The 27,787-nt window shown below is 58.0% G+C and overlaps 3 protein-coding genes across 9 annotated transcripts; all 3 read right to left on the bottom strand.

Moving 5' to 3' along the window:
* Positions 1–72: 72 nt before the first annotated feature.
* On the bottom strand, positions 73–14,496 carry RAB11FIP1 (RAB11 family interacting protein 1). 7 transcript variants are annotated; one of them, XM_082779368.1, is made up of 6 exons: positions 14,112–14,496; positions 10,382–10,824; positions 9,148–9,949; positions 5,995–8,181; positions 5,072–5,177; positions 73–3,238 (listed from the first exon to the last, which is right to left on the bottom strand). In XM_082779368.1, the coding sequence occupies exons 1-6, from the start codon at positions 14,432–14,434 to the stop codon at positions 3,020–3,022; spliced, it is 4,080 nt and encodes a 1,359-aa protein (XP_082635494.1). In that variant the 5' UTR covers positions 14,435–14,496; the 3' UTR covers positions 73–3,019. The 7 variants fall into 7 exon arrangements, with proteins under 7 accessions (XP_082635494.1, XP_082635496.1, XP_082635497.1 ...); XM_082779370.1 differs by having other exon boundaries at positions 5,995–6,204; XM_082779369.1 differs by lacking the exon at positions 73–3,238 and adding an exon at positions 4,050–4,406.
* Positions 14,497–15,504: 1,008 nt separating this feature from the next.
* Positions 15,505–19,172, bottom strand: LOC309887656 (prolactin-releasing peptide receptor-like). Its single transcript, XM_082779563.1, has 2 exons — positions 17,493–19,172; positions 15,505–16,327 (listed from the first exon to the last, which is right to left on the bottom strand). Exons 1-2 carry the CDS (start codon positions 17,897–17,899, stop codon positions 15,694–15,696), a joined length of 1,041 nt encoding a protein of 346 aa, XP_082635689.1. The 5' UTR covers positions 17,900–19,172; the 3' UTR covers positions 15,505–15,693.
* A 1,820-nt stretch (positions 19,173–20,992) lies between these two features.
* Positions 20,993–26,968, bottom strand: ADRB3 (adrenoceptor beta 3). Its single transcript, XM_082779614.1, is given in 7 exon segments — positions 20,993–21,540; positions 21,636–21,729; positions 21,855–21,974; positions 22,066–22,148; positions 22,461–22,524; positions 22,528–22,555; positions 25,588–26,968. Coding segments are annotated over 7 exon segments (1,755 nt in total). The 5' UTR covers positions 26,856–26,968; the 3' UTR covers positions 20,993–21,442.
* Positions 26,969–27,787: the final 819 nt, after the last annotated feature.

The following is a 27,787-nucleotide window of genomic DNA, read 5'->3' as shown; positions in this document are numbered from 1 at the left end:
CCAGCTCTCCGTATTTCAGCACTCTCTGAAACCACAGTTTCAGGCAAAAAAAAAAGTGATCAGGACACTGGATTTAAGGTATCTTTTATTGTAGTGTTCCATGAAACCAAAGGTCATTTAAAAACAAACAGCAACCCAGGCTAAAAGCAGACAGATAAACAGGGAAAAATATATTCAAATCCTTCAATAATAAAATAATAAAACAATACACTTGATTCTTAGGCCCCTTGAAGTCAGCGTGAAGCACCCTGCTGAACATAAAACGCCTGTCCCCTTACACCCAAGGAAGGCTTTAAACAGTATTGCTGATAAAAGACTGAGGTACAAGATCTGTGCCGTGTTTTCACAGCTCTGGAAGCAGAAGCGTGGCTTGCACAGGACCGCCACCCTGCAGCAAGGCCTGCGACCACAGGAGATAACCACCCAAGGTGCAAAAGCCAGACAACGAAGCCCACCTCAATGGACAAAGCTGAAACTGGCAGAAGGCTACTGAGAGAGGACATTACAAGTTTTAAGGCTTCGTCTCTAAGGAGACTATTATTAGCACGTTACCATTTTGTCTGTGTGTATACAACCTCGAGAAGCATATTCTTGCCAAAAGGAATGCACGTAATCAATCCACTGTAAGAACTTCACAAGATCCATACTCCAAGAGCATTACACGCAGCATCACAGTGACTTCAGCAGCCACACGGTAGTACCCTTATTCTTTTAAAACAAAGGCAGCAAAAACCAAGCCAAGTCTTCCTTAACATGTGTCCAGTTACAACCACCAGTAATACCATTTTTGATTTCAAACTTTTAAGCCACTGTTCAAAGGCACTGCTGGTTTTTCTGATTGAAGTAGAAAACCAGAAAGTTGTGGAAAAAAGTCTAGAAGACAACTTCATTCATGAGGTATAGGCAACCACTTCTTTCCAGAGATCCACTGAGGCACAAGGAGGAAACTGAAATTATTTCTTCAACTTCCTCATTATTTCAAGGCACGAGAAGCAGCATCAATTTCCAGTAATGTCAGCCAGTACCACTCAAAATTAAAACCATCAGCCAAAAGCTGAAGATGCCACTAAGAATTTATGTGTTTCAGACCCTTCATTCACAGAAGAGGGTACAGTAAAGAAGTACCTGAAGTCTTAGAAGACTCCTTAGGCTTAAAAGGCTTGTTTCAAATCGAGCTTCCCATGAAGGAGAGCTCTGTCAGAACAGATTCAATTGCTAGGCCAGACTTTGGTAGTTAGCCAGTTTACAGTACCAAAATGTAATTAACGGCATTTTTTGAATTTTCCAATAAATGTGTACATCTCTAGACAAATATATTAAACTACTCTTCACTGCAAAAACACAGTATTTGAGAAGTCTCCAGTAGTTTTCAGTGTTTTATGAAACCAGTAAGAAGACTACTAAGAGGTTAATAGTTAATCCAGCTAGTCCCTCATTAAAGTGCTTTACTGTAGGAAAACTGCGTTAGAAACTCGCCCCTTTCGAGCTACATCTGGAGTGACTGAATAGATTATCTCAATTCCAGAAGGCAGAAGCATTTACTTTGGATCTGCTACCCACTCTTTTGATATTTCAGCTTTCTTCTGAACTTCTCATGGACTCTCACAACCCTGATGAATCTAAGAGCTGCAAAGACACATCTGATTTGTTACCTTTGGCAAGAGCTCGCCACAGAAAAGCCACATTTAACTTTCAGCGGAGGAAGCCTGTTGTGGCTGCTGGATAGTGCTATGCTGTTCTTTTCTGCCTGATGAGATGGGGAGAACGTACCTGTCTCTATTGAGCTGCAAAGAGGCCACAAGTTAAGGAAGCAGACCAAGGTATCTGATTGTCTTGCAAAACCAGAACTCTTTTTCAGCTACATAAATTTTTATGCCGTTGCGAGCTTCAAGTCACAAAGAAAAGCAAATCAGATCTCAGCACAAGAATTTTAACTGTTCCCATCCCAAGGGAAGGGCAATTTGGTTCTTTCCATAGCTGTATAACAAATATAAGAAAGTGTTAAGACTGATCACCTCAGAAGGTTGTTCCAAGGTAAGCACTAGCTCCAAAATCCAAGGCACTGAGATTTACTAAACTGCAACAGTATAATACCAAAATTATCACCAAACTTTCATACAGCAAATGACACAGGCCATGCACGTGTACAGTGAAATCTATCCCTATTTGAGAATACAGAACAGAAACCAGATGTACCTTTGCCTTCCTTATCCGAACAAGCTTTGAATCAGGCAATTTGAAGCCTATAGGAGAACAACTTCCAATTTAACGTACCTTCAGCCCAAATGCATTACTACGACTTATTCCTATGGCAGACAAACGTACCATGACATCTCAGTGTTTCCTTGACCAAAAACCACCTGTAAACCTTCCCCTAGGAGAACTGCTTTGAAACCAGATTTACATTACATCATTAATTTAGCTTTGTTCCTTACTTTCCAGTCTATGGTTTAAATTGCATTCCACTTTTAGGGCCTTAATTGCTTTTAAAGTACAGCTCATGCAGCCCCGTTTTGAAGCTTACATCTTTGGACTTCTCCAGTGTAGTTATTCAAAACAAAGAAAAAAATCAAATCCTCAAACTCTACTGTACAAGATTGTATATTGCACTACAACTTCAGATGTGGGCAGAGGAGTAACTGATCTAGCAAAGCAGCTACAAAACTGAACTATGAAAAAATCTTCATAAAGGATCAGCAGTGCTGGCAAGGAAAACGTGTCAAAGAAAACCTTCATCCTTCCTATCGCAAGCATCCTTTGGACTAGATGCCTGAACAAATCTTCCCGAATAATGGAAAAAGATCAAAAAAATAAATATGGTAAGTTAATTCTACTTTTGGACTCGCTGTACAAGACCTGATGTAACCACTAACCGAAGTGATAGTTGCTCAAGGCAGAAACAGGAAAGAGGTCATTTTGTGTGGGCAACACAACCGGTACCACCTACTTCACATTGTCTCGTTATTAATCAAACTCTGCTGGCGGGAATTCCGTTCTTTGTTCAACGTCCAGAGAGCTTTTACATCTTTCCAGCTTTCCTGTTTCCCGAAGTTGGAACACGAAGAATGTTTGGGGTTTCTTCCATGACTCTGACAAGCAAGTTATCGATGTAGTCTTCAAGCTCCCGCACCTGGAGATCCTTCTTGCTAATCGTATCCTTCTGTTTCAGGACCAGCTGGATCAGCTCATCGTGTGTAAGCTGAGCATAAGCATAGGCAGGATCTGAAGGATCGTATTTCTTCAAGAGAAGAAAGGCAGGGTTATTACAGACATACAGGCATTGCAAACTAGCAACCGAGTGCTATCTGGTAGCCGGTTCAGGGAGCTGAGGCACCAATGAGCAGTTACACACAGCGTTTGCAGAAACACAGCTGCTTCTCTGAAGTATTACTGTGCTATCTTAAAAGGTAAGCTCCATCCAAATGACGTTACAGAACATTGCTCATTAAGCTTTATGACTGCGCAGAGCAGGCTGCCCAGACCCAAGCTGTGCAAAAACGAGAGGCTGGCAGGCCAGGCCAGACGAGCTCTCTGCAATAAAGCACCGTCGGGCCATTATCAAACCCAGCCCAGGGAACTTCACACACAACACTGTACATTCATGCACTTGCAGAACAGCTTTTTAATTTTCTGAGGGGGAAAGAGAGCAACTGCTTTGGAGTAGGTGCGTAGTACTTCACTTATGGCACAGACCCAACTTACAGAGCTTACCAAGACTCCTCCAAAACAGCAGGCAGGCTCAGAGCGTGTCAGCCGTTACAGAAAGCAACCAGGCAATTGCTTTTAGCATAAAGGCTTTGCATAACGTCAGTTCTGTAATTCAACTCTCTGCTGCAATTTATGCTGAAAGAATGTCATGCTGACTCCAGGCAACAGCCCATCCAGCTTAGCGAAGGTGCACAGAAGTTAGAGCCATGCACCACCAACTACAAGAAAAAGCACTTTGACAAGCACGGGGAGAGCTACGATTTAAAATCTAGCTAAGACTTGGGCAGCCAAATTCAGGTTAAAGAGCACAAACCACTCAACGAGGACTTGCCATTTCACTCCTACTGTAGTGCACACATCACAACACAGCTTCTCTGAGAAGCCTGCTTCTAACTCTTCAGCAAACTAGACAAATACTTCGCAGCTTCTGCCAATTCAGTCCAAACAGTCTCTGACGCAAGACCAGATTGCCAGCCCAGACGTTTCTGTTGCAGGGAGTACTCATTCAACGGGCTCCAGTGACTGCAGCGTCGAGCCTAACTTCATTTGTGGACTCAGAGCACCAGACCAGAACACCAGCCACAAGTTCTCAATTCAACGAAAACAGCAATGAGGCAGTTTAAATTGCGCAAATAAAACATTTTCTTCTTTCCACTTACACCAGGAGGAGGCACTACAGCATTCGCTTTAGAGGTCTCCTGAGACAAAGATTATGCAAAAAATCACTTTAAATCCCAGTGATTATGCAAGCTGCACAGCTCTGCTTTTAGGAACCAGCCCTGCTTCGACAGCAGGCACCTGGTCTCTCAGAGGGCACAGGGTATTAACGCAACACACTGCAAGGCAACAGCCACCCTGAGGGTACTTCTTCCCTCCTTCTCAGCTTTAAGAGCCACACACTTACTTCGGGGTGAAAAGAAGCTTTGGGGACTAATCAGGCTCGCGTATAAACAGTGACTAATTTGTCCAATCTTTCTGGCTGATCCACGTTACGCAGCTCCAACACGTCACGAGCACGACTGTGTGCCAAGGTAGCACAGGCAGTGAGTCACCCGTCCCTCCTCCTGCACCTACCATCGCTCAGACACATCCCACTCGGCTCTGGGGAGTCAGACAGCTCCCCTCCATCCTCTCCACTGGGAAACCCCCACACAAACAGGAGCTGCTAATTCTAGCATTGAGGAGTTTGCAAGAACAAAGGCTGTCCCCACCCCTGGGGACTGCCAAAAGGGAACTCCGCGTTCCCTGTGGGCTGAGCACAACTTGGGACACGCGACAGGAGCCCAGACAAACTATCTGGAATCTGAAACTCCGTTCATTTTGCTGCTTAAACGTGGCTTTGAAGTGCCACGTTCCTCCATACCTTCACGTTCATCTCAATCAGCTTTTCGTTCATAGTGCTGATGACGTTCAGGTTTTTACTTTGAGACTTATTTGCTGTGGCATTCATTGGCTTCACAGGATGGAGTCTGTAACATTAAAAAGGCTCACGTTAGTCAGGCAGTAGATATTATACTAGCACTACACAGATCCGTAGAGTAAAAACAAATACAGCAAGAAATCAGGGAAAATTCCTACCCTACTCGTTCTCTATCTCCAAGATAAGGCATTTCTGTCTGAGCTGAAGGTGTTTTATAAGTACACTCCAGTTCTTTTTATTACCTTTATTGACTTAAGGCATTGGAGATAAAGAAACAGTAACAAGGGAAAAGTATCTTGAACAGTGTCATAAAAGAAAAGCAAGGTCAGTCTGCATGGCAAGAATAACCAGCAGTTACTCTAATCCCTTGTGCACTGGCATTTGAGCCTGGCATTCTTAATGAGCACACAGTCATGGTTCTTGCAAAATATCAAATACTTCTACTACCCTGTGACGAGCGCGTCACATCTTATCCCATCTTAGCGTGCACCAGAAGCTGCCAAAATGTGTCATCGTCAATTGCTCGGGCAGGATTCATTTTGCCAGCTTTAACAAAGGAAGAAAATTGTACTTGTACCTCAGCACGTGCCAACCCAGCCCGATTCCAGTAGACAAGAAAGTATCCCAGTTCATCGGGCTTCCTGCAACTGCTCTCCCATTTCTGAGAAGGATCATTCCCAGTCTATTTCTCGACTCTGGTTAAATGACCCCGTTTCTTAAAACATGACCGTGTTTCCCCAGCAGTTTTCCTAAGGGGCAGCACTGTTACGAACAGCAGGCCCCCTCAAGTGCTCTCTGCATCCTCCATGGACATTTCGAGTTATCTGGTGCCGTCTGCTAAGTTACAGCCACGATTATTCTCTCACCTGTGCTTAGGAGACATGGTTTCACCACCCTGCTGAGTTTGGTTAGGATACGTTTCAGAGGGTGAAACCCATGCCTGAAGAAGCTTCTTCTTGCCAGAAATTCCTGCTTTATCTGCGCAGCCCTCTGCTGTTGGCTTTTTCGGAGACTCTGCTCTATGACTTGGGGTGTCAGAGGAGAAGGAGCGAAAGGCAGAGCGGGGCTGTGAAGGACTTGAGAGAGAGGAAGAGGAAACAGAAGGCTCAGAGAAGTCACTCTCGGCACGCTCCTCAGCATCAGCACCTATTTTTAACCCCTGTGTCTCAAAACAACCACTACGCTCCCTGGAATGAGGTGCCAGACGTAGGCCTGAGTCAGCTCTCTGGTTATTGACACTGTGAACGTGCACCCTCACAGGTGGCATGCAAACACCAGGAGCATTTCCTCCTCCCTGAGCCGCCAGAGAAGTACCAGAGCTCTCCTCCAGTTCCTCCCGCAGAGGCACTGCGTCTACAGGCAGCTTCCCAGCCTGCAGAACATTTTCATCGTCTGCAGCAACACCACCGCTCTCCTGACAGTCACCCAGCAGCTCGTCATCCGAGCCTCCCTCCGGAATAGCGGGAAGACCAGACAGCTTCAAGCCGTGGGCAGGCCTCAGATTTGTGAGGCAGCCCAATAAATCATCGTCACCTTCGGTTTCTAAGCGCCTGTTACTGCTGTCAGCTCGCAGCTTTATTGCTGGAGCGAGAGCTGCCACTGAGCCCCGCGGGGGGAGGCATCCACGAGCGTCCGAGGGTTCCTCGTTACGCGGTGAGAGCCCACACGCAGATTTCACAGCCTCAGCCGAAGAAGGCACGTCACTTAACTCATCGTTTTGAGGGGCTGCTGGGCACTTCTTCAGCGTTAAAGACAGCCGTGGTGCTGGCTTCGGCGTGACCGACTGCGTGCAAGCTCCCAGGGCTGCTTTCGTACATTCTGCTCGGGAAAATGAGTCATTTTCATCAAATGGAGACGCCCGGGGCTCTAACGTGGGTGTGCATTCCTCCCTCCTCTTTTCACTCAAGATCTCCTGCTTCTCATTTAGCTCTCTCTCGGAGGACGGCGGCCGCTCAGCTCCGTTCCCTGGTAAGAGGCTATTACTGCACTCTGAGAGCGGTGCGTGGTGTTTGCCACCCTTCGTGCAGGGCTCGGTGTTCTCACTGCCCACTTCCACACCGGTCCTGCTGTTCTGGCTGGGATTTGTGCTGCCACTGGAGAGCTCTGATGATGGGCAGCTCTCTGCCTCCAGTCTGTCAGCAAGCCCTGCTCTGTTCTCTGCAGTGTCTGCATCTGTGGGTGGCACCCCCCAAAAATCAGAGCGCTGCTCCTCGTGCTGCTGCCCACCCAAAGCCTCGTCCCCTGACGGAGCAGGCTGTGAGTCCCCGAGCAGAAAGGACACGCATTTCCTAGCCACCACCCTGCCTCCCTTTAAAGAAGGGTCTGCCTGGACCTGCGTGGAGTCACACTGCTGCTTTGGAGCCGGAGCAGGACCGACAGAGAGCACAGCAGGAGGGTTTGGTGCAGCCCTTACATTTCCAGTTACAGCCACGTGCGCAGAGCCCCCTGAAGCAGTAAGCACAGAGCGTTTCTGATCAGCGGGGCGTGCTGAGGAGGAGCAGCCTGCATCGCAGGGAGGGGAAGGAGCAGCCCCAGCTGGGACGCCTGGCACGCCTGGTCCCCCTCCAAGCTGGGACACGAAGGGGTTATTGGCAGTGAGGGGGCGAGCAGAAGGGAAGGAAGGCGCAGGAGGAGAAGAGGCAGCCCAGGAAGCACGCGAAGCAGAGCTTTCGGGATCCTGCCCCCAGGCAGAAGCGAAGGGATTATTGCCACTGCCAGACACCTGCCTGGGAAGGGGAGCTCGGGGAGCAGGGGCTGCGAGGTGATGGGGCACACGGGCAGCGTGCTCAGGATCCAGGGCTGGGGACGCCCTCTCCCAGCTGGGACTAAAGGGGTTCTTGCCACTCAAAAGCTCTGCAGCGAGAGGAGAAGGAAGAGATGCAGGAGAGCTAGGGATGCTGTCAGAGCCTGGCGCTGGGACTTTCTGTCCCGCTTTAGAAATAAAGGGATTATTTCCACTGCTGACGCGGGGTAGGGAAAGAAAAGCGGGAAGGGAGTCAGGTGCAAGAGTAGGAAGCGTGGCTTTGGTTTCCTCCTGTGAAGGCACGCCCAGTCTGCAAAAGGGACAAAAAACTGGCATGTACGTCACTTGCGGATGCAACACGAGGCAGGAGCAGGCAAGCTTTAGCACCAGCCTCCATCAACGCCTAACGCTGGAGACAAATCACACGGCAAGAGACTTGAGCCTACCTAATGGACGAGTTAATATACCTGAATGCACCTCCACAAAACACTCCATTATGTCCGAACACCCTGGCTGTAGTTTGCACAAGCAGCGCTGAGCAGCAGGCATTGCAGGAATTACCTCATCTGATGCACCCCAAGCGATTTTGTTAGTAGGGCAGTGCACAGGCAAGGTGCTTAAGCGTGAAGAAGCGCTGAAAGTAGGGTGGGAGGAGGACACGGAACAGCCTTATTAGTAAGACGAATGTATTGACACACGTATTTAGACATATATATCAAAATATATATATGAAATCACATACATAATTACACATGAGCAGAATTTCCGAAAAAGCCTTGTGTGTAACTGCCACAGACGTACTTCGTGTTGCTGTGAACAACGCCACAAGCAGAAGGGCTCCAGGGTTAACTCCTCTGAAGGTCATAGCAAAACAGAGAAGGGAGAAGTAGAGATGTTAGAACTGGTATGTCAGCCCCTGGGTATGTTTCAAGCCACACAGCTCTGAAAGAATGTTAGTTTGTGCAAGAGATCCAGCAAGAAGAATTACCCCTGCAGCATCTGAAAGATGCTTGCACCCAGAAAACCAGTATTTTTGGCATTGCTTAACGGGAACAGCCCTGTATCATCTGTTTTTCATACTGAGAAGGACCTCAAAATTATTATTTGGGTCCAAAACCTAGCTCAAAGCCACCAGATACCCCCAGAGTAACACAGTCCTGCTGCGTGCAGCTCACCAAGTCCCCAGGTGCTGCTCTGCGGTAGGAAGCTGTCTAGTTCAAGCCTACAACCACGGCGTGCTGCTATCGTAGCAACATCTGAAGCAAACACGACTGACCTGGGTTTCACAGCTTTGGTCTTCGCTGCTGCAGCTGCCTTTTCAGGTTTCTGCTCTTCCTCAAAAGGGTTGTGTGGTTGTTTATTCGTGAGGACCTCTTCTAGGCGACTGTCTTCTGGAGGATTTCCTCTGCTCAAGTCTGCTGAGGACTCAAGCCGTTTGGCCTCCTGTTCACTTTTCTCTTCTGCAGCCTTGGTTTCCTCTTCCTTCGGAATTCTTTCAGAATTCCTCTCTGGAATTCTTTCAGCATCACTGGTTTTCGCTGCTTCCTTCTTCCCTGTCACCAGGGAAAGCAAGGCAGACTTTTTGTGGTCCGTTTTTTTGGTCTCTTTAATGACCTCGATGGTCAGGGGAGTGCTGGTTTCCAGGTTCTCTTCACCGCTAAGCAGTTTGTATGATGGCAAAGTCATCGATTTAAAGGTCTCCAGGGATGCAGACCCAGACAAAGCATGGCTGGGAGACGTTCTGCCCACCTCTTCATGTCCTTTAGCAGATCTGGAAGACAGGTTCTCTTCCGAAGCAAAGAGCTGCTTCCTCCTGAAGTTGAGAGGAGAGGGGGAAGAAGCTGGAGTGTTGTCCTTCAGCGCGCTCTCTTCCATATAAACGTGACTGCCGTTGATGCACAGGCTGGACTTGGAGACCGGATCATTTTTGGATTTAAGGCCACTGAATAAGGAGAGCCCTTCTTTCTTGGTGTTGCTAGTGGTCGTTTGGTTTAGTTGCCTGTTGTCCAAAGTCGCTGTTTTACGAGATTTAAATACAGGAGAAGGAAACTTCTCTTCCAGGGCATTTCCAAAGGCTCCTGGAAAAAAAACGATGGGGAGAAATTCAAGATCTAAGAACACCTCCTAACAGCCTCAGTGCTTCACAGCTTGCTAACTGAGCACAGCAACACACACAAGTGTGACTGCACCGCTGCTTCCACGTCCCCCGTGTCCCTTAGCAGGGTCTGCCCTCAGCAGGCAGGATCACACGAGCCTCCCAGTGGCCTAAAAGCACCGCAGATGCTCAGTGCCACACTGCACCACCACCGGGTGCACGCTTTGCTCACGGCTTCTGAGCTCTCCCAAGGAAAGCTCAGCTGTCCGTGCCCAGTACCCTACACACCCACACACCACCATGGGCAGAAGTGACTTCCTACGGGTTTGTTCATTAAGAAGAACTTAATAATATTGTGAGGAGCGTGAGAAGTGCAAGCAAGCCTTTGGGGAAAGGCCTCATGCTTCATACTCACTTTCTGAGGTTGGGGAGGTCTCCGACTCGTCGTCATCCCACTGCGACTGGAAGTCACTGGGCCGCAGCCTGACCCGCTCGGCCCCGGGCTGGGGCGTAGGCAGGACGGACATGGACTGGGAGAGGGAAGTCTTCTGCAGGCCAGGTTTGGAGAACAGGGTTTTGAACTTTGATTTCTTCTTCTCCTTCTCAGCTGACTCATCTTCGCTATCAGCTGGGGAGTGAGTCGTGCTGGGAACGATCTCGGAGGCCGTGTCAGAAAACCCGCTGCTCCTCTTCCCCTTCAGCTTGTCTTTGATCTTGCCAAACGGAGAGCGAGACTTGTCTTTGATGGACAAGTCGAACATGCTGGCTGTCATGTTGCTCCGCATGAACTGGATGTCCACCTCAATCTCCCCTCTCTCCTTTTCCTTCTTCCCCGGTTTGGAGCGAAGCTTGTACCACCTGCCAAAACAAGGAGATTCGTTTTAGCAACAAGCTCTCGAGACTCACAAATAGTTTAAAACAGCAGAGGATCTCCGTGTTTTAAGAATCTGAAACCTCTCTGTGTAGAGAAAAAGAAAAACCTTCAGTCTTACAACTACGTCACAGTCATGACCCCAGATACCACAGGAAAACACTTCTTACTGCAAACAGAAAAAGTGAAATCTGTGAAATTCGTGAAATTTGTTTTATTAAACTAAAACCAGAAAGGGTTAAAAACCCACACAGCATGGAATTCCTGTAGGTCAGCTCAGCCACTCTTTTTTTTTTTTTTTGTACTTTTCTCTGCCTCCCTGAAATTCACCGAGATTAAAGCTTTGAAGTGTGTGCTAAGGGAGCCTCAGAGAGGTGACACTGGTACCAGAGAGCTTACGCACACAGCCCACACCCTCATACCTTTCATTCCAGCTTCGTCTCAGCTGCTATCTTAATGCTTCTTAAGCTAAGGAACCCCTAATCAGCGCCACGAGAACCAAAACAAGCATTACAGAACTTGCGGGGATTTCCACAACCCCGCGCTGGTGATTGGATCCAACCAGCCAGGTTTGCTACAGACAGAGCCTCATCCCTTCCTGAAACCCAGCCCGGAATAGGAGCAGTGAGCAGTGAACACTGTGAGCAGAGAGTGCTCGGGGAAACCACGCTGCCTGCCACCACTCCAGTTGCTCAATTACTGCCCCTACGTCCTCCTCAGCATGTTAGTGCCAGGGAAGAAAAATTATCAGCTGCATACCAATGTGGGGGGGTTTGTTGGGTTTTTTTTGGCTGTTCCAAGAGCCACAGACTTGCTGACTCCTGATAGGGAAGGAAGGACACGTGGACAAGGCTGGCTTTGGCTCCACACAGCTAGCGAAGGGAAATGAAGGAACAGAACCAGACCGTGCAAACCCGCCTCTCCAGCAAATTTGCACTTCAAAACTCTGATCGTGCGCTGCAAGCAATGAAAGAGAATAGGAAAAAGCCATTTTTTTCAAAAAGACAAAACCAGAGGGGGGTTAACTGAAGAGGGGCTCAGAAGCCTGCTCTGGAGGATGGCACGAGAGGGATGCGGGCACAAGCAGCACGCTCAGTCACTGCTCTGACTCAAGGGTACAGGACAGCAGCACCAAGCAGTGCTACGAGGGTTGGGTTTTCAGAAAATGTGATGTTTTGTCAGGTTCATCCTGCCCTAAAGTCCCGCAGTGACGGTTGGAACCTTCCTGAGCACCAGCCAGGCACCTGCCACGCTCGATCCAGGCACACACGAGCCACGGCTGGGCTCTTTTGTCCTGCCTCGAGGTCTTTCCAGGCGCACGCCTGCATTTGTTCAGCGTCAGTGCTGTCCTGCGCAGCCTCCCGGGGGCAATGAGGGCCCTGTCTGAAAGGCAAACAAAGCAAAAACCCCGTGCTCAGCAAAGGGCAGCGCAGCGCGCCGCTGTTTCTGAGGAGCACACCACCACATCCACCGCAGTTCGAGCGGGGAGAGTAAATGATTTACTGGCAGAACCACCCAAAACTAGAGGCAAACTTTTAACTTCTCGTTTTAGCTGCAGACAGCCAACATTTTCAAGCCTCGGCGTGGCACACAAGGAGGGATCAGCCCACGTGCTGCGGGTAAATCCTGCGTTCACAGGAGGGCGATGGAAGGAATTAGCTTCACGCAGGAAATTGAGGGCAAGGGGGATGCTAACGATTGGAAATACCATAAGTTTCCCCCAGCAGCATCAAAGTTACATCTTTCTGCAATTTTCCTTGGGCCCAGACGTGAAGAAACCAGCCTGGGAGAAGCCCCTCGCCGGCCCTACAGGGCTGACTCGCTGACCTCTGCTGACTGCAGGCACTTGGCCTCCAAGAGTAAACACATTAGGGCCTGACACCAGCCTCGAAGCCCTTAATGACAGCCACGCTGTAATTAGGACTTCACAGGCAGCCAGGGCTTTGTTGAGAAGCAGACCCTGGCTTCGGCGTGAATAAACACCAGCTCCTGGGGTGGGTGAGAGGAGCTGACTCACGGGCTGCCTCGCGGCTCTCCCGGCGCTGCTGGCTCCCAGCACAGCGCTCCCAGTAACCGCCCTGGGATTTCAGGGCCCTGCACCAGTGTTTACGTTCCAAGGTGCAAGCGTGACCCGGGTCTGGCACTCGGTGCTCAAGGAGAAGTCTTCTTGCAGCTCGGCGCCTCGCAGCCAGCAGGGAAACGAACCCGAACGGCGCTGAGGTACCTGCTCCTACGCCACCAGGCTCCGCTGAGCAGTTATTAAGAAAAATATATAAACAGTTGGCAGGGCAGGGCTCGCATTCTGTCCCAACAAGAGGGCATTTCAGACACATCGGGCTTCCTCAGACAACCTCATTGTTCCCAGCGTAAATCGCTCGCGCCAGCAGGTAAATATTTAAAAAGGAAACCTGAGCGTGGGGAAGGAGAGCCTGGAAAGGCACCGGGCACCTTCCCCTGGGGTCACCCTGAGCAGGGTATGAGGGGCTCCCCCCAGAGCCCCCGCTGCTCCCCACAGGGCTCCCCACCTCTCCGAGCCCCCATGGGGGGCAGCAGCCCCCTGCCCCCAAACTCTCAGGATCCACTAAGGGTCCCCCTCAACCTCTGGGAGTCCCCAGCTCCCCTCCAGGACCTCCCCAACCCCTCAGGGTCCCCTAAAGCCCCCCCAAAACCCCTCTAGGGCTCCTCAGCTCTACCAAGCCCCCCCCAGAGTCCCTCCCCAACCTCTTAGGGTCCCCCCGGCTCTGCTCAGGGCCCTCCAAAGTCCTCCTCCAACCACCCACAGCTCCACAAAGCCCTCTCCTACCCCTCAGGACGCCCCAGCTCTACTCAGAGCCCCTCAAAGCCCCACCTAGACCCCTCAGGGTCCCTCAATCTCTGCTCAGGGCTCCCTAAAGTTCTCCCTCAAGCCCCCAGAGCTCCCCGAAGTCTCCCCCAACCCCTCAGGCCCCCTCATCTCCCCTCAGGACCTCCTCAGCTCCACTGAGGCCCCCCTAAAGTCCCTCCCCAACCCCTCAGGACCCCTCCAGCTGCCCCCAAGACCCCCCCACCAGCCCCTCAGAACCCCCCCAACCCCTCAGGGGCTCCTCAGCTCCACTGAGGCCCCCTTAAATCCCTCCCTAACCCCTCAGAACCCCCCCACCTCCCCTCAGGAACCCTCCAGCTGCCCCCAAGACCCCCCCAGCCCCTCGGGACCCCCTTATCTCCCCTCAGGACCCCCCCCAGCCCCTCAGGACCCCCCGATCTCCCCTCAGGACCCCCCCCCCCCAGCCCCCACCTGGTATGCCGGCGGCCGCCGTCCCCCCGCAGGGCCGCCAGGTCAACCTCCGCCCGGCCCAGGAACTTGTCGAGGCCGACGAGGGCGCGGTGCAGCACGGTGAGGCGCAGGCTGGCGGCGGCGGGCGGCAGCTCGAAGGTGGCCTCCTGCCGCCACTCGGGCCGGCCCTGGCAGCGCTCGGCCACCGACGTGGAGAACTTCTCCCGGCCCAGCGCCATCACCGCGTAGGCGTCGCTGCCGCCCGCCGCCCCCTTGGCCCGCAGCCCCCGCGCCCGCAGCACCGTCACCTGCACGTGCGTGGGGGCCCAGCCCGGGGCCGCCATGGCGAGGGGAGACGGGAAACGGGACCGGGGGGGGGGGCGAACCGGGAGGGAAGCGGCGGGGACCCGGCGGGCACCGGGAGCGGCGGGCACTGGGACCGAGCGGAGCCGCCCCGCCCCGCCCCGCCCCGCCCCTCTCGCGAGAGGGAGTGGGAGGGGCGGGGGTGGAGGGGGCGGGGTCTGGATGGGGGGCGGGGTTTGGGAGAGGGGCGTGGTCTGTGGGCGGGGGTTGTTGATGGTGGGCGGGGTTTGTGGAAGGGTGGTTAAAGGATGGTGGGCGTGGTTTCGTGGAGTGGGCGGGGCCTGGGGAGCGTGAGTGTGTGCGGGTGTGAATGGGGGGGGTGAATGAACGGGGGGGTGCACAAGGGGGTGTGTGGGGGGGGTGAGTGTGCACGGGGCTGTGTGTGTACAGGTGTAGGTGTGCGCAGGGGTGTGCACGGGTGTGGGTGTGCATGGCTGTGTGTGCAGGGGTGTGCATGGAGCCCCCTCCTCCTCCTGTCCCCCCACCCATGGGTGCAGCCCCCCCCCCATTCCCCTGTGCCCCCCCCGGCTGCGCCCACCTCCCCCTGCCCAAACCCAGGGGGTGGGCGCTGGGGACCCCCCCGCACCGCCCCCACTGCTGGGGGGGGCATTCGGTGTGGAAGGGGGCTACTGGGGGCTACTTGGGGTTACTGGGGATTACTGGGAGCTACTGGGGGCTACTGGGGTTTATGGGGGCTACTGGGGGTTACTGGGGGCTGCCACCACAGGGGTGCTGTCCCCGGTGCCGTCCCCTCGCCCGTTTTGAGGTCACCCCAAAGCAGCCGTCCCTCTGCAAACAATCTCACGGGAGAATCCCCATTTCCAACACCAGGAGTGGATTTAATTACAGGCCACGCTTAACGAGGGGCACCAAATCGCCGCCCCGAAAGCTTGTTCCAGCCAAACACAGCCCCATTCCCTTGATTAATTCTCAATAATTACACCCGTGCGGCCCCAAAACCGAGCACGAAGCTCCCCGGGCACTCTCCGGAGCCCCATTGCCCACCCCAGCCCCGTCCCCCCCCTTATCCCCAGGTACCCCTTGGCCACCGGGGCTGGGCGCACAGACCTCGGGGCGGCACCGGCGGAGAGCCCAGGGGTCTCACCCCCCCTGGGGGGCACCGGGGAGAGGGGGAGCCGTGCCGGGGGGCGACACCTCGCCTCCACCGCAGGGAAGGATCGGGCTCCACGTGGACGAGCGTGGGTGACCCCCGCGGGTGTGAGCGGAGCGTGGGGGACCCTCAGAGCATGGCGCCGGCGGCGGCGCAGGTGGCGGCGGGGAGGACGCGGTGCTGGCAGGAGAACATCCTCCTGAGCTCGCCGCGGAAGCGGTCGTGCAGCCAGGCGTAGAGGAAGGGGTTGCAGCAGGAGGAGCTCATGGCGAACCAGTGGCACAGCAGCTGGATCAGCAGGAAGTAGCGCTTGTGGATCAGGCCGATGTCGATGTCCCGGATGACGTTGAAGACGTGGATGGGCAGCCAGCACACCCCGAAAGCCGCCACCACCAGGGCCACCAGGCGGAAAATCTTCCTCTTCCTCAGGCGCTCGCACTCGGCCTGGCTCTGCGTGGGGTGCCCGGGCACCACGCGGTTGCGCAGCCTCAGCGAGATGCAGAGGTAGGAGAGGGAGAGGGCGGAGAGCGGCAGGATGTAGGTGAGGATCAGGGTGCTGTAGGCGTAGGCCAGGCGCTGCGCCTCCTCCTCCACCCAGAACTCCTCGCAGATGGCGAAGCCCTGCTGCTGGAACTCCACGTGGTAGGTGTGCGCCACCGCCGGCGCCACCAGCGCCCCCGACAGCAGCCAGATGCCCCCCACCACGTAGGCGCAGCCGGCCACCGACAGGCGCCTCTTCAGGGGGTGCACGGTGGCGTAGTACCTGCGGGGACAGGGGAGGGGGAGACCCCCCCGTGGCATGGGGTCGGGGGTGCCCCGCTGTGTGGTTTTGGGGAGCAGGGCACCCCTCCTGTAACACCGTTCTGGCTGGAGGCAGCACCGAGCGAGCAACCCCCCCGGTCAGCCCCCAATTTCCCCTCCCCTGTGCGCCCCCCGCTCCTCTCCCTGCGGCCGTGACCGAGCGGCTGCGTCCGGGGAGCTCCCCGCTCAGCAGCAATAATGGGATATTGTTCACATCCCGTTATTAACACCCCGTTATGGTTAATATCCCGTTAATAGACGGTAGAGCTGCAGCAAAGCTGAGCCCCAGCCGGAGGGCTCGTGCCAAAGCCATCGTCGGGTGCAAATCCCGAGGCTGCTGTATGAGAGGGGTGAGGGCAGTGTGATTTGTGGGTGCCTGTTTGGTGGGGAAAACACAGAATTGGTTTTCTCACCCCAAAAAAGCAGCTTTGTTGGAGCGCAAAAACTCCTGGATGCCTAACCACCACCACCATGGAAGCTTGGCTCACAAACACTCAAAGTTTTCTCAGCTATTCTAGCTAAATCTGCCCTGTTTTCGCCTTCCCCACTTCAGTCCCTTCTCGCCCTCCAGCCAGAGCCAGGGGAACCCTCCCGGAAGGCTCCAAGCCCCTCCTGGGGCTGCTGCTCTGGGCTCTGCTCCGTCCCCGCAGGGCCCGAGGCTGCTTTTATGGCACGACGTATCTATGGAAACTCAGATTTCCTAAAACAAGCCCCCTGCCACGTCCTGCCCCTGTCCATTTCAGCAGGCGCAAGCACTCTCCATCCAGGTGCCGGCCACGAGGTAATTTTGATGCAAATTTACACAGCGCAGGATGAAAACCTGGGAGAAAAAACCACGGCGGGGGGAGGCAGGAGGCTCACGTTCCCAAACCCAGCACCACCGGGGAGAGCAGCATCCCCTGAAGCAGGGAGGGCTTGGTCCAGACAGAGCCCCCTGGATGCCAGCCCCCAGGAAAGGCGTCCGTAGTCTGGCGAAGCTTGCCCACTGCCTGATGTGGACCAGCGGAGGGGCTGGAACGTCCCCAGCAGGGTTAACACCAGAAGTGTGCCCGCACCAAACGTCAGCAGGCTGCTGTGGGACCTGCCAGACCCCAGCCCCCCCCTGCCACCCCCTGCACCCACCTCACCTGTCCACCGCGATGGCCGTGAGGGTGAAGACGGAGACGTAGACGGTCATGGGCTGCATCAGGAAGACGAAGTAGCACAAAAACCTCCCGAAAACCCAGCCCTGAGGGTTGAAGGCGTAGGCCAGGGTGAAGGGCACGCAGGTGGCGCACATCAGCATGTCCGAGAAGGCCAGGTTCCCGATGAAGAAGTTGGTGACGTTGTGCATCTTCTTGGACTTGCAGATGACGTAGAGGAGCAGGTAGTTGCCGAAGATGCCGACGAGGACGACGAGGGTGTAGCAGGGGATGATGAGGGGCTTGAAGGACTGGATGAGCTGCACCCCGGTGAACTGCGCGCTGGCGTTGGGGCGGTTCTGCGGGGCGAGCTCGGAGGCGGTGGCGTTGGCCCCATCCCCGCTGGGCTCCATGGCCCCTTCAACCCTAACCAGCTCCCTGGGACGTCCTGGCCCCCCAAAACCTGCTGGTCGCAGGGTTCAGGTGGCCGTGGGGCGCATCCTGCTCCTCCTCACGGCTGAGCCACCCCGGGGGGTCCTGCCCCACACCAGGCTGGGGACCGGGGGGGCTCCCTGGGGTGGTGGCTCCTCGCTGCAGCTCCCTGGGAGATGGGAAACGAGGGTCAGAAAGGAGGCGACGCTGGCAAACGGCCCCCTAGGAGAGGCAGCACGGGGTTGAGCAGCGCCTACGGCTCTGTGGGGAGAAGGAAAAAGGGGAAAAAGCGGCAGCCCCGAGGAGGAGGCACTCACCTGCAGCCCTCAGCCCGAGCGTCGCGGCGAGCCTGCCCCTCCTGCGCCCAGCCTCCTGCGCACGGGCAGCTCCCGGCAGCAGCAGCCGAGCCCGAAAGTCGCTCCTGATGCCTCTGGAAATCGCAGGGGACGTTAATGGGGAAATGAATACGGATGCTCTGCCACTTCTGCGCTCACTGAAGCCTCGTGCGCCCCTAACGAGCTCAGCCGCGCTCTCCTACGAGGTCGGCGCCGGCAGCAGCCCGCCTGGAATCGCCTTTCTGCTGCGATTCCAGCGGCTCCACCGAGGTGTTCCCACAGCACCGCGCTCTCATTTCATCCGCTCTGAAGAAGGGGCAGGGGGCGAGGAGGGAATTCGAGGCAAAATCCAGGGCAAAAAAGCAGAGCGGCGGCGGGCAGAGCCCTGGACGAGCGGGTCCCGGTGCGCCCCAGGCGCAGCCCTGCCTCCCGCACGCGTCCCCTCCCTCCCCTGCTGCCCACTGAATCATCTCCGAACGCGCTGCAGGCAAACTTTAATTTCCCGAGCTATTTCCATGCATTATCTCCCACTCTGGCAGCGCAGGACTCGTAGCCGCGTTCCTTTCTCTCTGTGCCAGCCGTTGTTCTACGTGCACAACTTCCCCAGCGCAAACCCCGCCGCAGGTTTCGAGTCTCCAGTGGAAACGAGCAGAGAATCGCAGCCAGCCTCGGAGCTTTGCAGGGCTGCCCAGAAGCCCCCCGCAAGCTCGGCAGCCCGAATTTGCATTAATTGTGGGTTTAGGTCAGCTCCCGTGAGCCCCACGCCCTGGTAGGGCACCCCGCCACGAAGGGAGCATCTGGAGACGGAACAAAAGGCAGCCCTGCTCCCTGCACCGGTGGTGATGCCTCGCACCGTGGTCTCCTCCAAGCTTTTGGGGCACAATCTGTTGTTTTCATCAGTTTTAGAGGAGCTTTTACCTCAAATGGAGCAGCTTCTGTATTAAAATTTCACTCTTACCATCCCGTTCCCTGCCAGAAATACTCTCCACCACTCTCCACAGAAAGTCTTTAACCCCCCAGCACTCACAACATGAGATCCTGGTTTTGTGTCACGGGCTGGCGTTAATTTAATAAAAATTAAATATCCGTGCTGGGCATTAATGGCACAGAGAGCTGGGGGCTGCCTCTTCGTGCCAGACCTGCCATGGGTACCCAGGGGATGCAGGCTGCCCGGTGCCACCCCAGGGGCAGCACACACGGAGCCAGTTTTGGGGCAGGCCAGATGGAGCCCTGCGGGCCACATCCTGCACCGGGGGGCAGGGAGGCGTGCGGCCCAGCACCCGCTGTTTGCTCCTGGTTTGTTCCCATGACATCGAGAGCCGTCTGTTAATTACCTGGCAGTTGCCATGGTTATGCCAAAGCCCTCCACGCGATGCTGGCGTGCAGGACACGGCGAGCACTCTGCAGCCGCGGGGAGGGGGTGAAAGCAGAGCCCAAGCACAGCCCCCCCGTGCAGGGAGGCTGTGAGCACCCAGGGACACACACAGCATTCACAGACGGGGCTGTCCGGGCTGTCCTACAGAGCTGGGGCCAGCAAGAGCTTGGGGTTTGCATGGGGTCATGGTTTGTGTGGGGTGACAGCTCCGTCCCTGTGCACCTGCACCCAGTGAGCTCCATAAGCTGGCCCCCACGAGGTGCTGCATCGCCCCTGGCATGCCCTTCAGCGACACTCCTCTCCTGCCAACACACAACGAGGGAACTTTTCACCTTTTAATTGACTTTTCAAAGCAGTAAGGACGTCACTCGCACTGGGCTGGGGAAATAAACCCAGAGCAGGGCGGGCACACGGGGCAGCTGAGGGCTGGCATGGGCAGCATCACGGTGGGGTGCAGGACACCAGGAGAGGAGCAGCCAGCTGCTGCTGTCCCCAGGATTCCTCCGGCTCTTTTGGGAGATTTCTGGCTCGAGTGTGGGCAGCTCAGCCAGCACCACGCCAGCTGCTTGTGCACTTCACCACCAGGCACCTCCCCGACAAGCACGGGGCTTTGGAGAGGCCACTGTGCAAGTTCAGCAACACCGACCTCAATCCACTTTGTGTTTCTTTCCTTCCTGGATTTCTTTATAAGGCTTAATCTGCACCCAGCGAGATGTCTTAATGCAGCTGCAAGACTTCCAATTAACGGTGCATTTAATTCCTGCCTGAGGAATCAGGAGCCACAAATTCACCAGGGCCTCGCTAGGACAGCAAGGGGCTGCCAGCTGGGCAGGATCAGTCCCACCACAGCCTCCCTTGGCCCCCACCCACTGCCACGATCCCAGAGCTTCAACCAAGTTGGTAAACGCAAGCATGGGGACACAAAAGTGGCACTGTTACAGGGGGAGATGAGAGTGGGTGTGCAAAGCTTTGTCCCCAGCGCTTGCTGCTGCCTCAGAGTGCATGCCTGGGCACTCAAAGAAGAGAAAAGGCGGCTGGAGGAGAGCAGAGGCTGTGCTGCCTGGTGCCACTTTGCCTTCAATTCGCACTAAACCCCCCAGTGCTGCTCACAAAGGAGAGCAGAGCTCAGCCACAGCCACCTGCTGGCGATGCTGCCGTGCCACAGCCACACACCACAGAGCTGTGCCAGACACAGCCCCATCCTGCTGGGCTCAGCAGGATGGGTTCACATCCACCCCACTCCTGGGGAACCCAGGGGGGCACCCACCCCACACCCCTGCTCCCTTCCCACCCCCCCGCAGCAGGTTCAGGACTCCCCTTCCAAGGCACATCCCCTGCCAGCTAACGTCACACACGTGATGGATTGGGGCAATTTTCCTCCATGAGGGGCTTTAATTGAATTATTTCGGCAGCTGCTGGTTCTGAGCAGCCTTTGGCTGCGTTCCCCTGGGCTGCTGTGCAGACGGCAACGTGCTGCTGCTCGGTTCAGCTGAGCAGGAACCCGTCAGAGCGATGCCCCTGGGAGGGAGGAGGGGGTGAGAGCAGCCCCCAGGGCAGCGCGGGGAGCTGGGGGTGACCCCAGCCTGGTGGGAGGAGTGGTAGGAAGGGGGGAGCATTTCTGAGAGCACGTTATGAACAGAGTGGGCAGGGAGAGGAGGCAAGGACGCAAAGCAGAGGCAGTTTGTACCCCTGGGCAAGGGCCCAGCCTGGTTGGTGCCAGGCACCCGCAGCTCCTGGCACAGAACAGCCTCTGCCACGGCCCTGCCATCCACCAGAGGCATTCCCAGGACGCAGAAATCCTCCCCGAGCTGCGGTTAGTCCCCATCCTGCGCTGCTCTGGCATCGTCCTCATCATCTGCATCTTCCTCCGACAGCTCTTCCTCATGGGCTTCGTACCTGTGGTCATCTTCCACTGGGACAAGGAGACACACCGCCAACACTAAAGCCCCGCAGGGCCAAGTGAGCACCCCTGGTGCCACCCCAGCCCCACTCCCAAGCAGGACTCACGGGTGACGTGCTGCCCGCTGAGATAGACCGGCCCAGCTCCACACTCCAGCACGAAGGTGACCGGAGGGACAAACTCCAGGCCTTTGAGGTTGATCTGAAAAAAAAAAAAAGGTTTGCAGACACAGCCAAAAAGCCCCCAGCACTGCCTGGAGACCCCTGTGCAGCCCCCCACCGAGGCTGGGTGGCTCTCAGGGTGCTGCCCCCCCTCCCTGCCCTTACCATGGGGAGCACGGAGCCGCGCAGCGAGGCGATGGGCACCGGCTTGCAGCCTCCGTACGTGTTCTTCGACTCCACGGCCACCACGTGCAGCTCATCCCTGGCGCCAGCCCCCAGGGAGACCTGCGGAGCCCAGCAGAGCCCCATGGCACACAGAGCCCAGTCCTGGGCCAGCACAGCCAAGGGGGGCTCCAAGCTGTGCCGTGCGCCTTACCGTCCTCAGCAGGACCAGGTGCTCCAGGCAGTTGTCGTCCTCCTGCAGCACGCAGCGCCGCGTGCCCGTGCCCAGCTCGCAGCCTGCAGACACACAGCCTCATCCCTGCACGCAGGAGCTGCTCCCCCCACGAGCCCCAGGTGTGGGGAAGGCAGAGGGGGTGTCCCCAGGTGTCCCCGGGGTGGTCCCATAGGGCTGGCACCTCCCGGGCCCATGGGGTGCCCCTGTGCCATGGGGAACCCTCAGCCCCCCGGGGGTTGCACAGCAAGGGGAGCACAGGTTGCTGCGGTGCAGAGGGAAATTGGCCTCAAAGGGAGCAGAGCAGCTGGGATGGAGAGCTGGGGGGGAAGCCAAAGAAGAGGGAAACTGGGGTGGGGGCTGCTGCTGCTGCTCACCCCACAGGGCGGTGACTGGCCTCTCCTCCAACAGCGACCTGGAGATGAAAGAAGAGCTCATCCTCTACAGCTGGTCCAGCCCCGGGAGCTGGCTCCTGTGAAATAAGGAGGGGAGGAAAGAGTGAAACAGGGGAACTGGTCCGCAACAGCAGCACCTGGAAGAAACGGGACTTAAGAGCACTCAGAGCAAACTCCCAAGCCCCCAGACCACAGGTTGCCGTCTGCAAGGGGTGAAGGCAGCTGGAGCAGCACCCCCTCGGCTAGGGGAGGAGGGCTAAATGAGGAATAAACCCCCCAACCGCTTGGGCATCCCCTGGGGAAAGGAGGAGCCGGCAAAGTGCCCGCACAGACACAACCAGCTCCGAGGAGCAGCAGCCTCCCCACGGGGTGCTCGGTGCGCCCCCAGCACGGAGCGGCTCCCGCTGACCAGGGCAGCCTTTGCCCAAGCCTCCAGCACTGGCAGCACCCCCGCAGCCTCAATTTGCGCCCCGCAGCCTCGATTTTCACCCAGCGCTTCGTCAGGGGCAGTGCCTGAAGCAGCAGCACAACCCAGAGGTCTCGGAGGGAGCTGCCCCTGCCCCGCACACCCCGGGGACAGCAGGACGCGTCCCTTCCTCCAGCACCAACCCCAAGCAGCCCCCGCTGGCCGCAAATAAAGGGAAGGGGACCTGGCAATTTGGGAATGCAGCCCAGGTGCTCGGCAGCTCTCCTCAGGTGCCATCAATGCGCCCCCCAGAGCTCCGGGGGTTGCTGGAACGGGGGCGATGCCCCCGGTGCTGCCCCATCCCTCTCAGCACTGCCCCCGTGCTCAGCCTCTCCCCACCCCGGCCTCTCCCAAATTATCTGTACGAGTCCCCAAATGGTGGTGGGGTGGGGGTGGCTTTTTTTCTGGGTGCTTTTCCAGGCTGACAGCCCCCCGGGAGGGGGCACAAAGCCCCCCGGTGGGAGCACAACCACCGCAGAGGCTGCGCCCGGCCCCATCCCTCTGCTTGTCACAGACCTGGAGGCATCACGGAGGGGTTTCCAAGATTTATTTCACACAGCGGGGGGGGGGGGGGGAAAACAAGGCAGAAAAACCTCACGGTCACCACGCCGCGTTTCCAGGCGGGGTGGCACAGGCACGGACACCCACAGGCACCTCTGCGCACACCCTGCGTAGGTGCTGCCACCCTTTGTCGCCCTCCTGGCCACGCACGGAGGCTTTAAAAAGAGCACAGCACCGCTGCCCTCACCCCCTGCACCCGCAGCACCCCCAGTGTGACCCCCCCTCCTGCAGGGCTCCCCATCCCTGCCCAGCCCCGGCTGCTCTCGGCCGTGCTCCGGGCACCCCCGGGGTTTCGGGGCGCGCGGCACGGCCCCGTGTCCATCGCACAAGTGCTCGGTTCGCATCTTTTGCCCCAAACCCGGGGGTCCCCTCGCTCCCCGCACGTTTCCCCAGCGGGCGGTGTCGCTGCAGCTCCCGGCATCGCGGCGGCCCCGGGAATTTCGCAGCCGCGGTGGGGGCAGGACCCGGCGAGGGGTCTCATTTTTAGGGCACCCTTCTCCCCACACGGCCGGGAGGGCAGGGTCCTGCGGGGGAGCAGAGCCGCTGGCCGCCACGTCCCAGCACCGGCCACGTCGGGGGGCACGGGGGCAGCTTCCCCCCCGTCCCTGGCGGCCGTGCTGCCGTGGGGAGCCTCAGGACAGGAGGCTCGGGAGCTTTTTCCCTGCTGGCTTCAGCTCTCCGGCAGCGGAGGAGCGCGGTGTGCTCCCCGAGCGGGTGCCCCCCTTCCTCTCCGGGGGTCTTTCCAGCGCCGCCACCCCCTGTGCTGCTCCTCTGTCCCCACGCAGCGTCCCCGTCGCAGCGCCCGGCCCTGCAAGGAGGCGAGAGGAGGTGGGGGGGGCTCGGGGCGCACCCCTCGCGGCACCCCCAGCCCCTGGGGGTCACAACCAACCCCCCCCCAAAAAGGGGAGCGTGCAAAGAGGGGGTCCTGCCCTAAAGCCAGCCCCAAAGTGCTGGTCCCCATAGAGCCATCACAGCCGATTCCGCTGCTCCGGGGGGGTTGCAGCACCCCCGACGGTCAGCAGATGCCTGCGTCAGGCTCACGCGCCCCAAGTGGCACATGCCTGCGGGCCAGCCAAGAGCTGCGCTCCCCCAGGGAAGGGGACGGCCAAGCTGGTCAGAGGAGACTGCTGCAGGGACGAGGGGCGGCCGCCTGCACGCCTGGGGGGCCCCCACGGCTCGGCTGCCCCCCCCGGGAAGGCAAAGCGCACTTACTGTGCTCCCTCCTCTGCGCTGCTCCCGGTCACACCGAGGGACCTGCTGGCGTCTCGCTGCCGGTGAACCTTCAACGGGAGAGCACAGGGCGTGAACAGCCGCCACCGTCCCCAGGAGCTGCTGCCCCGGGTCCTCAGGGTCCGATCCTTTCCCGAAACCCACCCCCCGAAATCCTCCCCGCAGCTCCTTCCACCCACCCCCCCCCCAGCAGCGGCTCTGCCAGCAGCCTCCCTGCCCTCAGGTGAGCGGTTTCTGGCCAAAGGAAGGCAGCTGGAATCCCCCGTGCTGAAAAACATTCACATTTTGGGACATTAATAAAAAGCTCGGGGGTAAAAACCACCCCATACACCCCATACATCGCAGCAGTGTGACACCGCAGGCAGGGCACAGCCCCGCGCGGGCTGCTGGCTGCAGGGACGGGGGCGAGCGGATAAATTCCCCTCCCAAACTGCAGCCACCAGGGGACAAAGGGACACACGGAGCCCGGACCGGCAGCCAGAGACCCCCCCCGGCCCGCCCTAACGCGGGGGGGTTCCCTGAAAGAAATCGGGAGTGGTGGAAAACGGGACAAAATCCCAGGGTTTGGGACACTCCTGCCTGGCTGATTTTCTTCCTTATTTACAGCCGGTGTTATCTGAGAGAATGAATTATTCTGGTGGCGGGGGCACTCCCCAGGAAGGGACAGAGTGGGGGGGCACCGAGGACCCCAGTTTTGCAGCCCAGCAGAGGGGCTGGGGCTTAGGGCAGAGCGCAGAGGTTCTCAGCCCGCACCCCCAGCCCCCCCAGAACCTCCTGCTCCCCAGCTCCGTGCTCACCAGACCGCGCTCCCGTGCCCCCATAGCGGCCCCCCCAGCCCACGCAGGTACTCACTCGTCCTCACACAGCGTGGTCTGGGTGCCCTGCAGCCAGCACTCGCCCAGGGGCCGCTGCTGGTGGGCGCTGCCGTGGGACGGGGCCGTCTCCTCCGTCCTGCCGGCACCCCGAGCCTCGCCATCCTCCCCGTGCCGCAGGGGGGCCGCCGCCTTGCCGTGCCCCGAGGGGCCCCCCCGGGGGCTGAAGGCGCAGGGGCAGTGCTGCGGGTCCTGGGAGACGGCGTGGAGCCGGCGGTCGGCGCGGCGCGGGCAGCACAGCAGCTTGCGGAAGGCGCTCCTGAAGTCGGGGCTGCGGCAGTAGATGATGGGGTTGAAGGCCGAGTTGACGTAGCCCAGCCAGTTGAGGAAGAGGAAGAGCTGATCCGGCACCAGAGGCCGGCAGAAGACCTTGATGATGTTGGCCACGAAGAAGGGCAGCCAGCAGAGCGTGAAGGTGCCCATGATGATGCCCAGGGTCTTGAGCGCCTTGTGCTCCTTGATGGCCAGCAGGCGGGAGGGTCGCCTCCGCCGGCCGCCCCTGGAGCCGGGGCTGGGGAGCTCCTGCAGGAACCTCACCCTGTCCTTGCCGATGAGCTGCACGTGCCGCGTGGCCACGGCGAAGACGCGGACGTAGACGAAGATCATGACGAGCAGGGGCACGTAGAAGGAGATGGTGGAGGAGACGATGGCGTAGGTCATGTTGGTGACAAAGTCGCAGCAGCGCGGGTCGTCGTAGCAGCGCAGCGCCTGCTCGTCGGCGCCGTCCCGCCACCAGTGGTTCATGATGGGCAGGAAGGAGATGAAGGCGGAGATGGCCCACACCAGGCACACCACGGCCCGCGCCCTGCCCTTGGTCACCAGCGCCTCATACTGCAGCGGCGACGTGATGGCGAGGTAGCGATCCACGGCGATGGCACACAGCGTCTCGATGCTGGCCGTCACGCACAGCACGTCCAGCGAGGTCCAGAGCTCGCACACCACCGTGCCGTAGGGCCAGTGGCCGCTCAGCAGGATGGTGGCCCCCGGCGGCACCACCAGCAAGCCCATGATGAGGTCGGCGCAGGCCAGCGAGGTGACGAAGACGTTGGTCATGGTCTGCAGCCGCGGCGTCTTGGCGATGGCCACGATCACCAGCAGGTTCCCGGCCACGATCACCAGCACGGTGAGGCTCAGGGCGGCCCCCACCGCCCACTGCCGGCTCAGGATGGCGGCCCCGCTGCAATTGGGGCCGGGGCCCGGGGCTGCCGCCCCCCAGGCGCTGCCGTTGCCGACGGGGAGCGGGCTCATCGCCGCCGGGACGCGCCGGGCAGGGCCGGGCAGGGCGCGCCCCGCTCCCGCTCCCGCTGCCGCCGCTCCGCGCTCCCGAGCCGGGCGCGCCCTGTCGGGGGGTCGGGGGGTCGGGGTCGTGGCTGGGCTCGGGGCCGGCGAGGGGCTGGGGGCTCCCCGCCGCCGCCGCCGCCGCCGCCCGGAGCGCACCGGACCGGCCGTCGGGGCTGCACCGGCGCCGGGCTCCCCTCGGCGGCGCTCCCGGGGCCGCCGCTCGGGGAGGAGCCTTTAAAGGCTCGGGGCGGCCCCGGGCTCCCGCAACGCTCCCGGGATCAATGGACGGGGAACGGGAGCCGGCACCGCCTCCACGCCGGCCCCCGGCTCCGCACCGCGCCCCCGGCAACCTCGCCGTGCGCCCCTCGCCGTGCGCCCCCCGGGCGGGGCGGGCTGGCCCCGGTGCGGCACCGGCCCCCGGCGCAGGGCGGTGGCAAAACGACTGCAGAGGGGTGGCGAAGCGACGGACCCCCTCCAAAGGGGGACACCCGCGGCCGTTTTTTCACCCCCCGGTCTGTCGCACGACCCCCTCCCCGGCTGAGGACGGAGACCCCCGCTGCTCCCCTCCTGCCCTTGGGTGGGTGCCGGTGTTTGGAGGCCCCCAAACGCTTCCTTCCGCGGGACACGTCGGGCTTGAAGGCACCGGGCTGCCCAAGTCCCTGCTCCAGAGCCCGAGCAGCCGTGGCCCCATCGCTGTCCCCAGCCCTGCTCCTCCTGAAGGCCCCTGGGCAGGCTCCAGGGCGGGTAATTTTTTCACTATCAGCTATTTATACAAATACTGGGACTTCTAAGACAGCCACTCTCCAAATATGGCATTTGAAGTTTCAGCCAAATGGGGGAATGTTGACAAAGACGAAAAAAAAAAATGTGTAAAAAATTATCCAGTTGGCATTTCTTCC

This window comes from Aythya marila (genome assembly GCF_965140915.1).
Source record: "Aythya marila genome assembly, chromosome: 26".
Taxonomy (NCBI): Eukaryota; Metazoa; Chordata; class Aves; order Anseriformes; family Anatidae; genus Aythya; species Aythya marila.
Note: the sequence above shows the minus strand (reverse complement) of the source record. Positions and strands in the feature narration are given on the sequence as shown.

What these genes read in the sequence shown, in the direction of transcription:
- LOC309887656 (XM_082779563.1), bottom strand. Translation starts at nt 17,899, where the DNA reads ATGGAGCCCAGCGGGGATGGGGCCAACGCCACCGCCTCCGAGCTCGCC. An exon ending in ACGGCCATCGCGGTGGACAG is followed by an intron (nt 16,328 to 17,492) that starts GTGAGGTGGGTG and finishes CTGTCCCCGCAG; the next exon opens with GTACTACGCCACCGTGCACC.
- RAB11FIP1 (XM_082779368.1), bottom strand. Translation starts at nt 14,434, where the DNA reads ATGGCGGCCCCGGGCTGGGCCCCCACGCACGTGCAGGTGACGGTGCTG. An exon ending in GACCTCCCCAACCTCAGAAA is followed by an intron (nt 9,950 to 10,381) that starts GTGAGTATGAAG and finishes TTTTTTTTCCAG; the next exon opens with GAGCCTTTGGAAATGCCCTG. An exon ending in TGATTGAGATGAACGTGAAG is followed by an intron (nt 3,239 to 5,071) that starts GTATGGAGGAAC and finishes CTTCTCTTGAAG; the next exon opens with AAATACGATCCTTCAGATCC.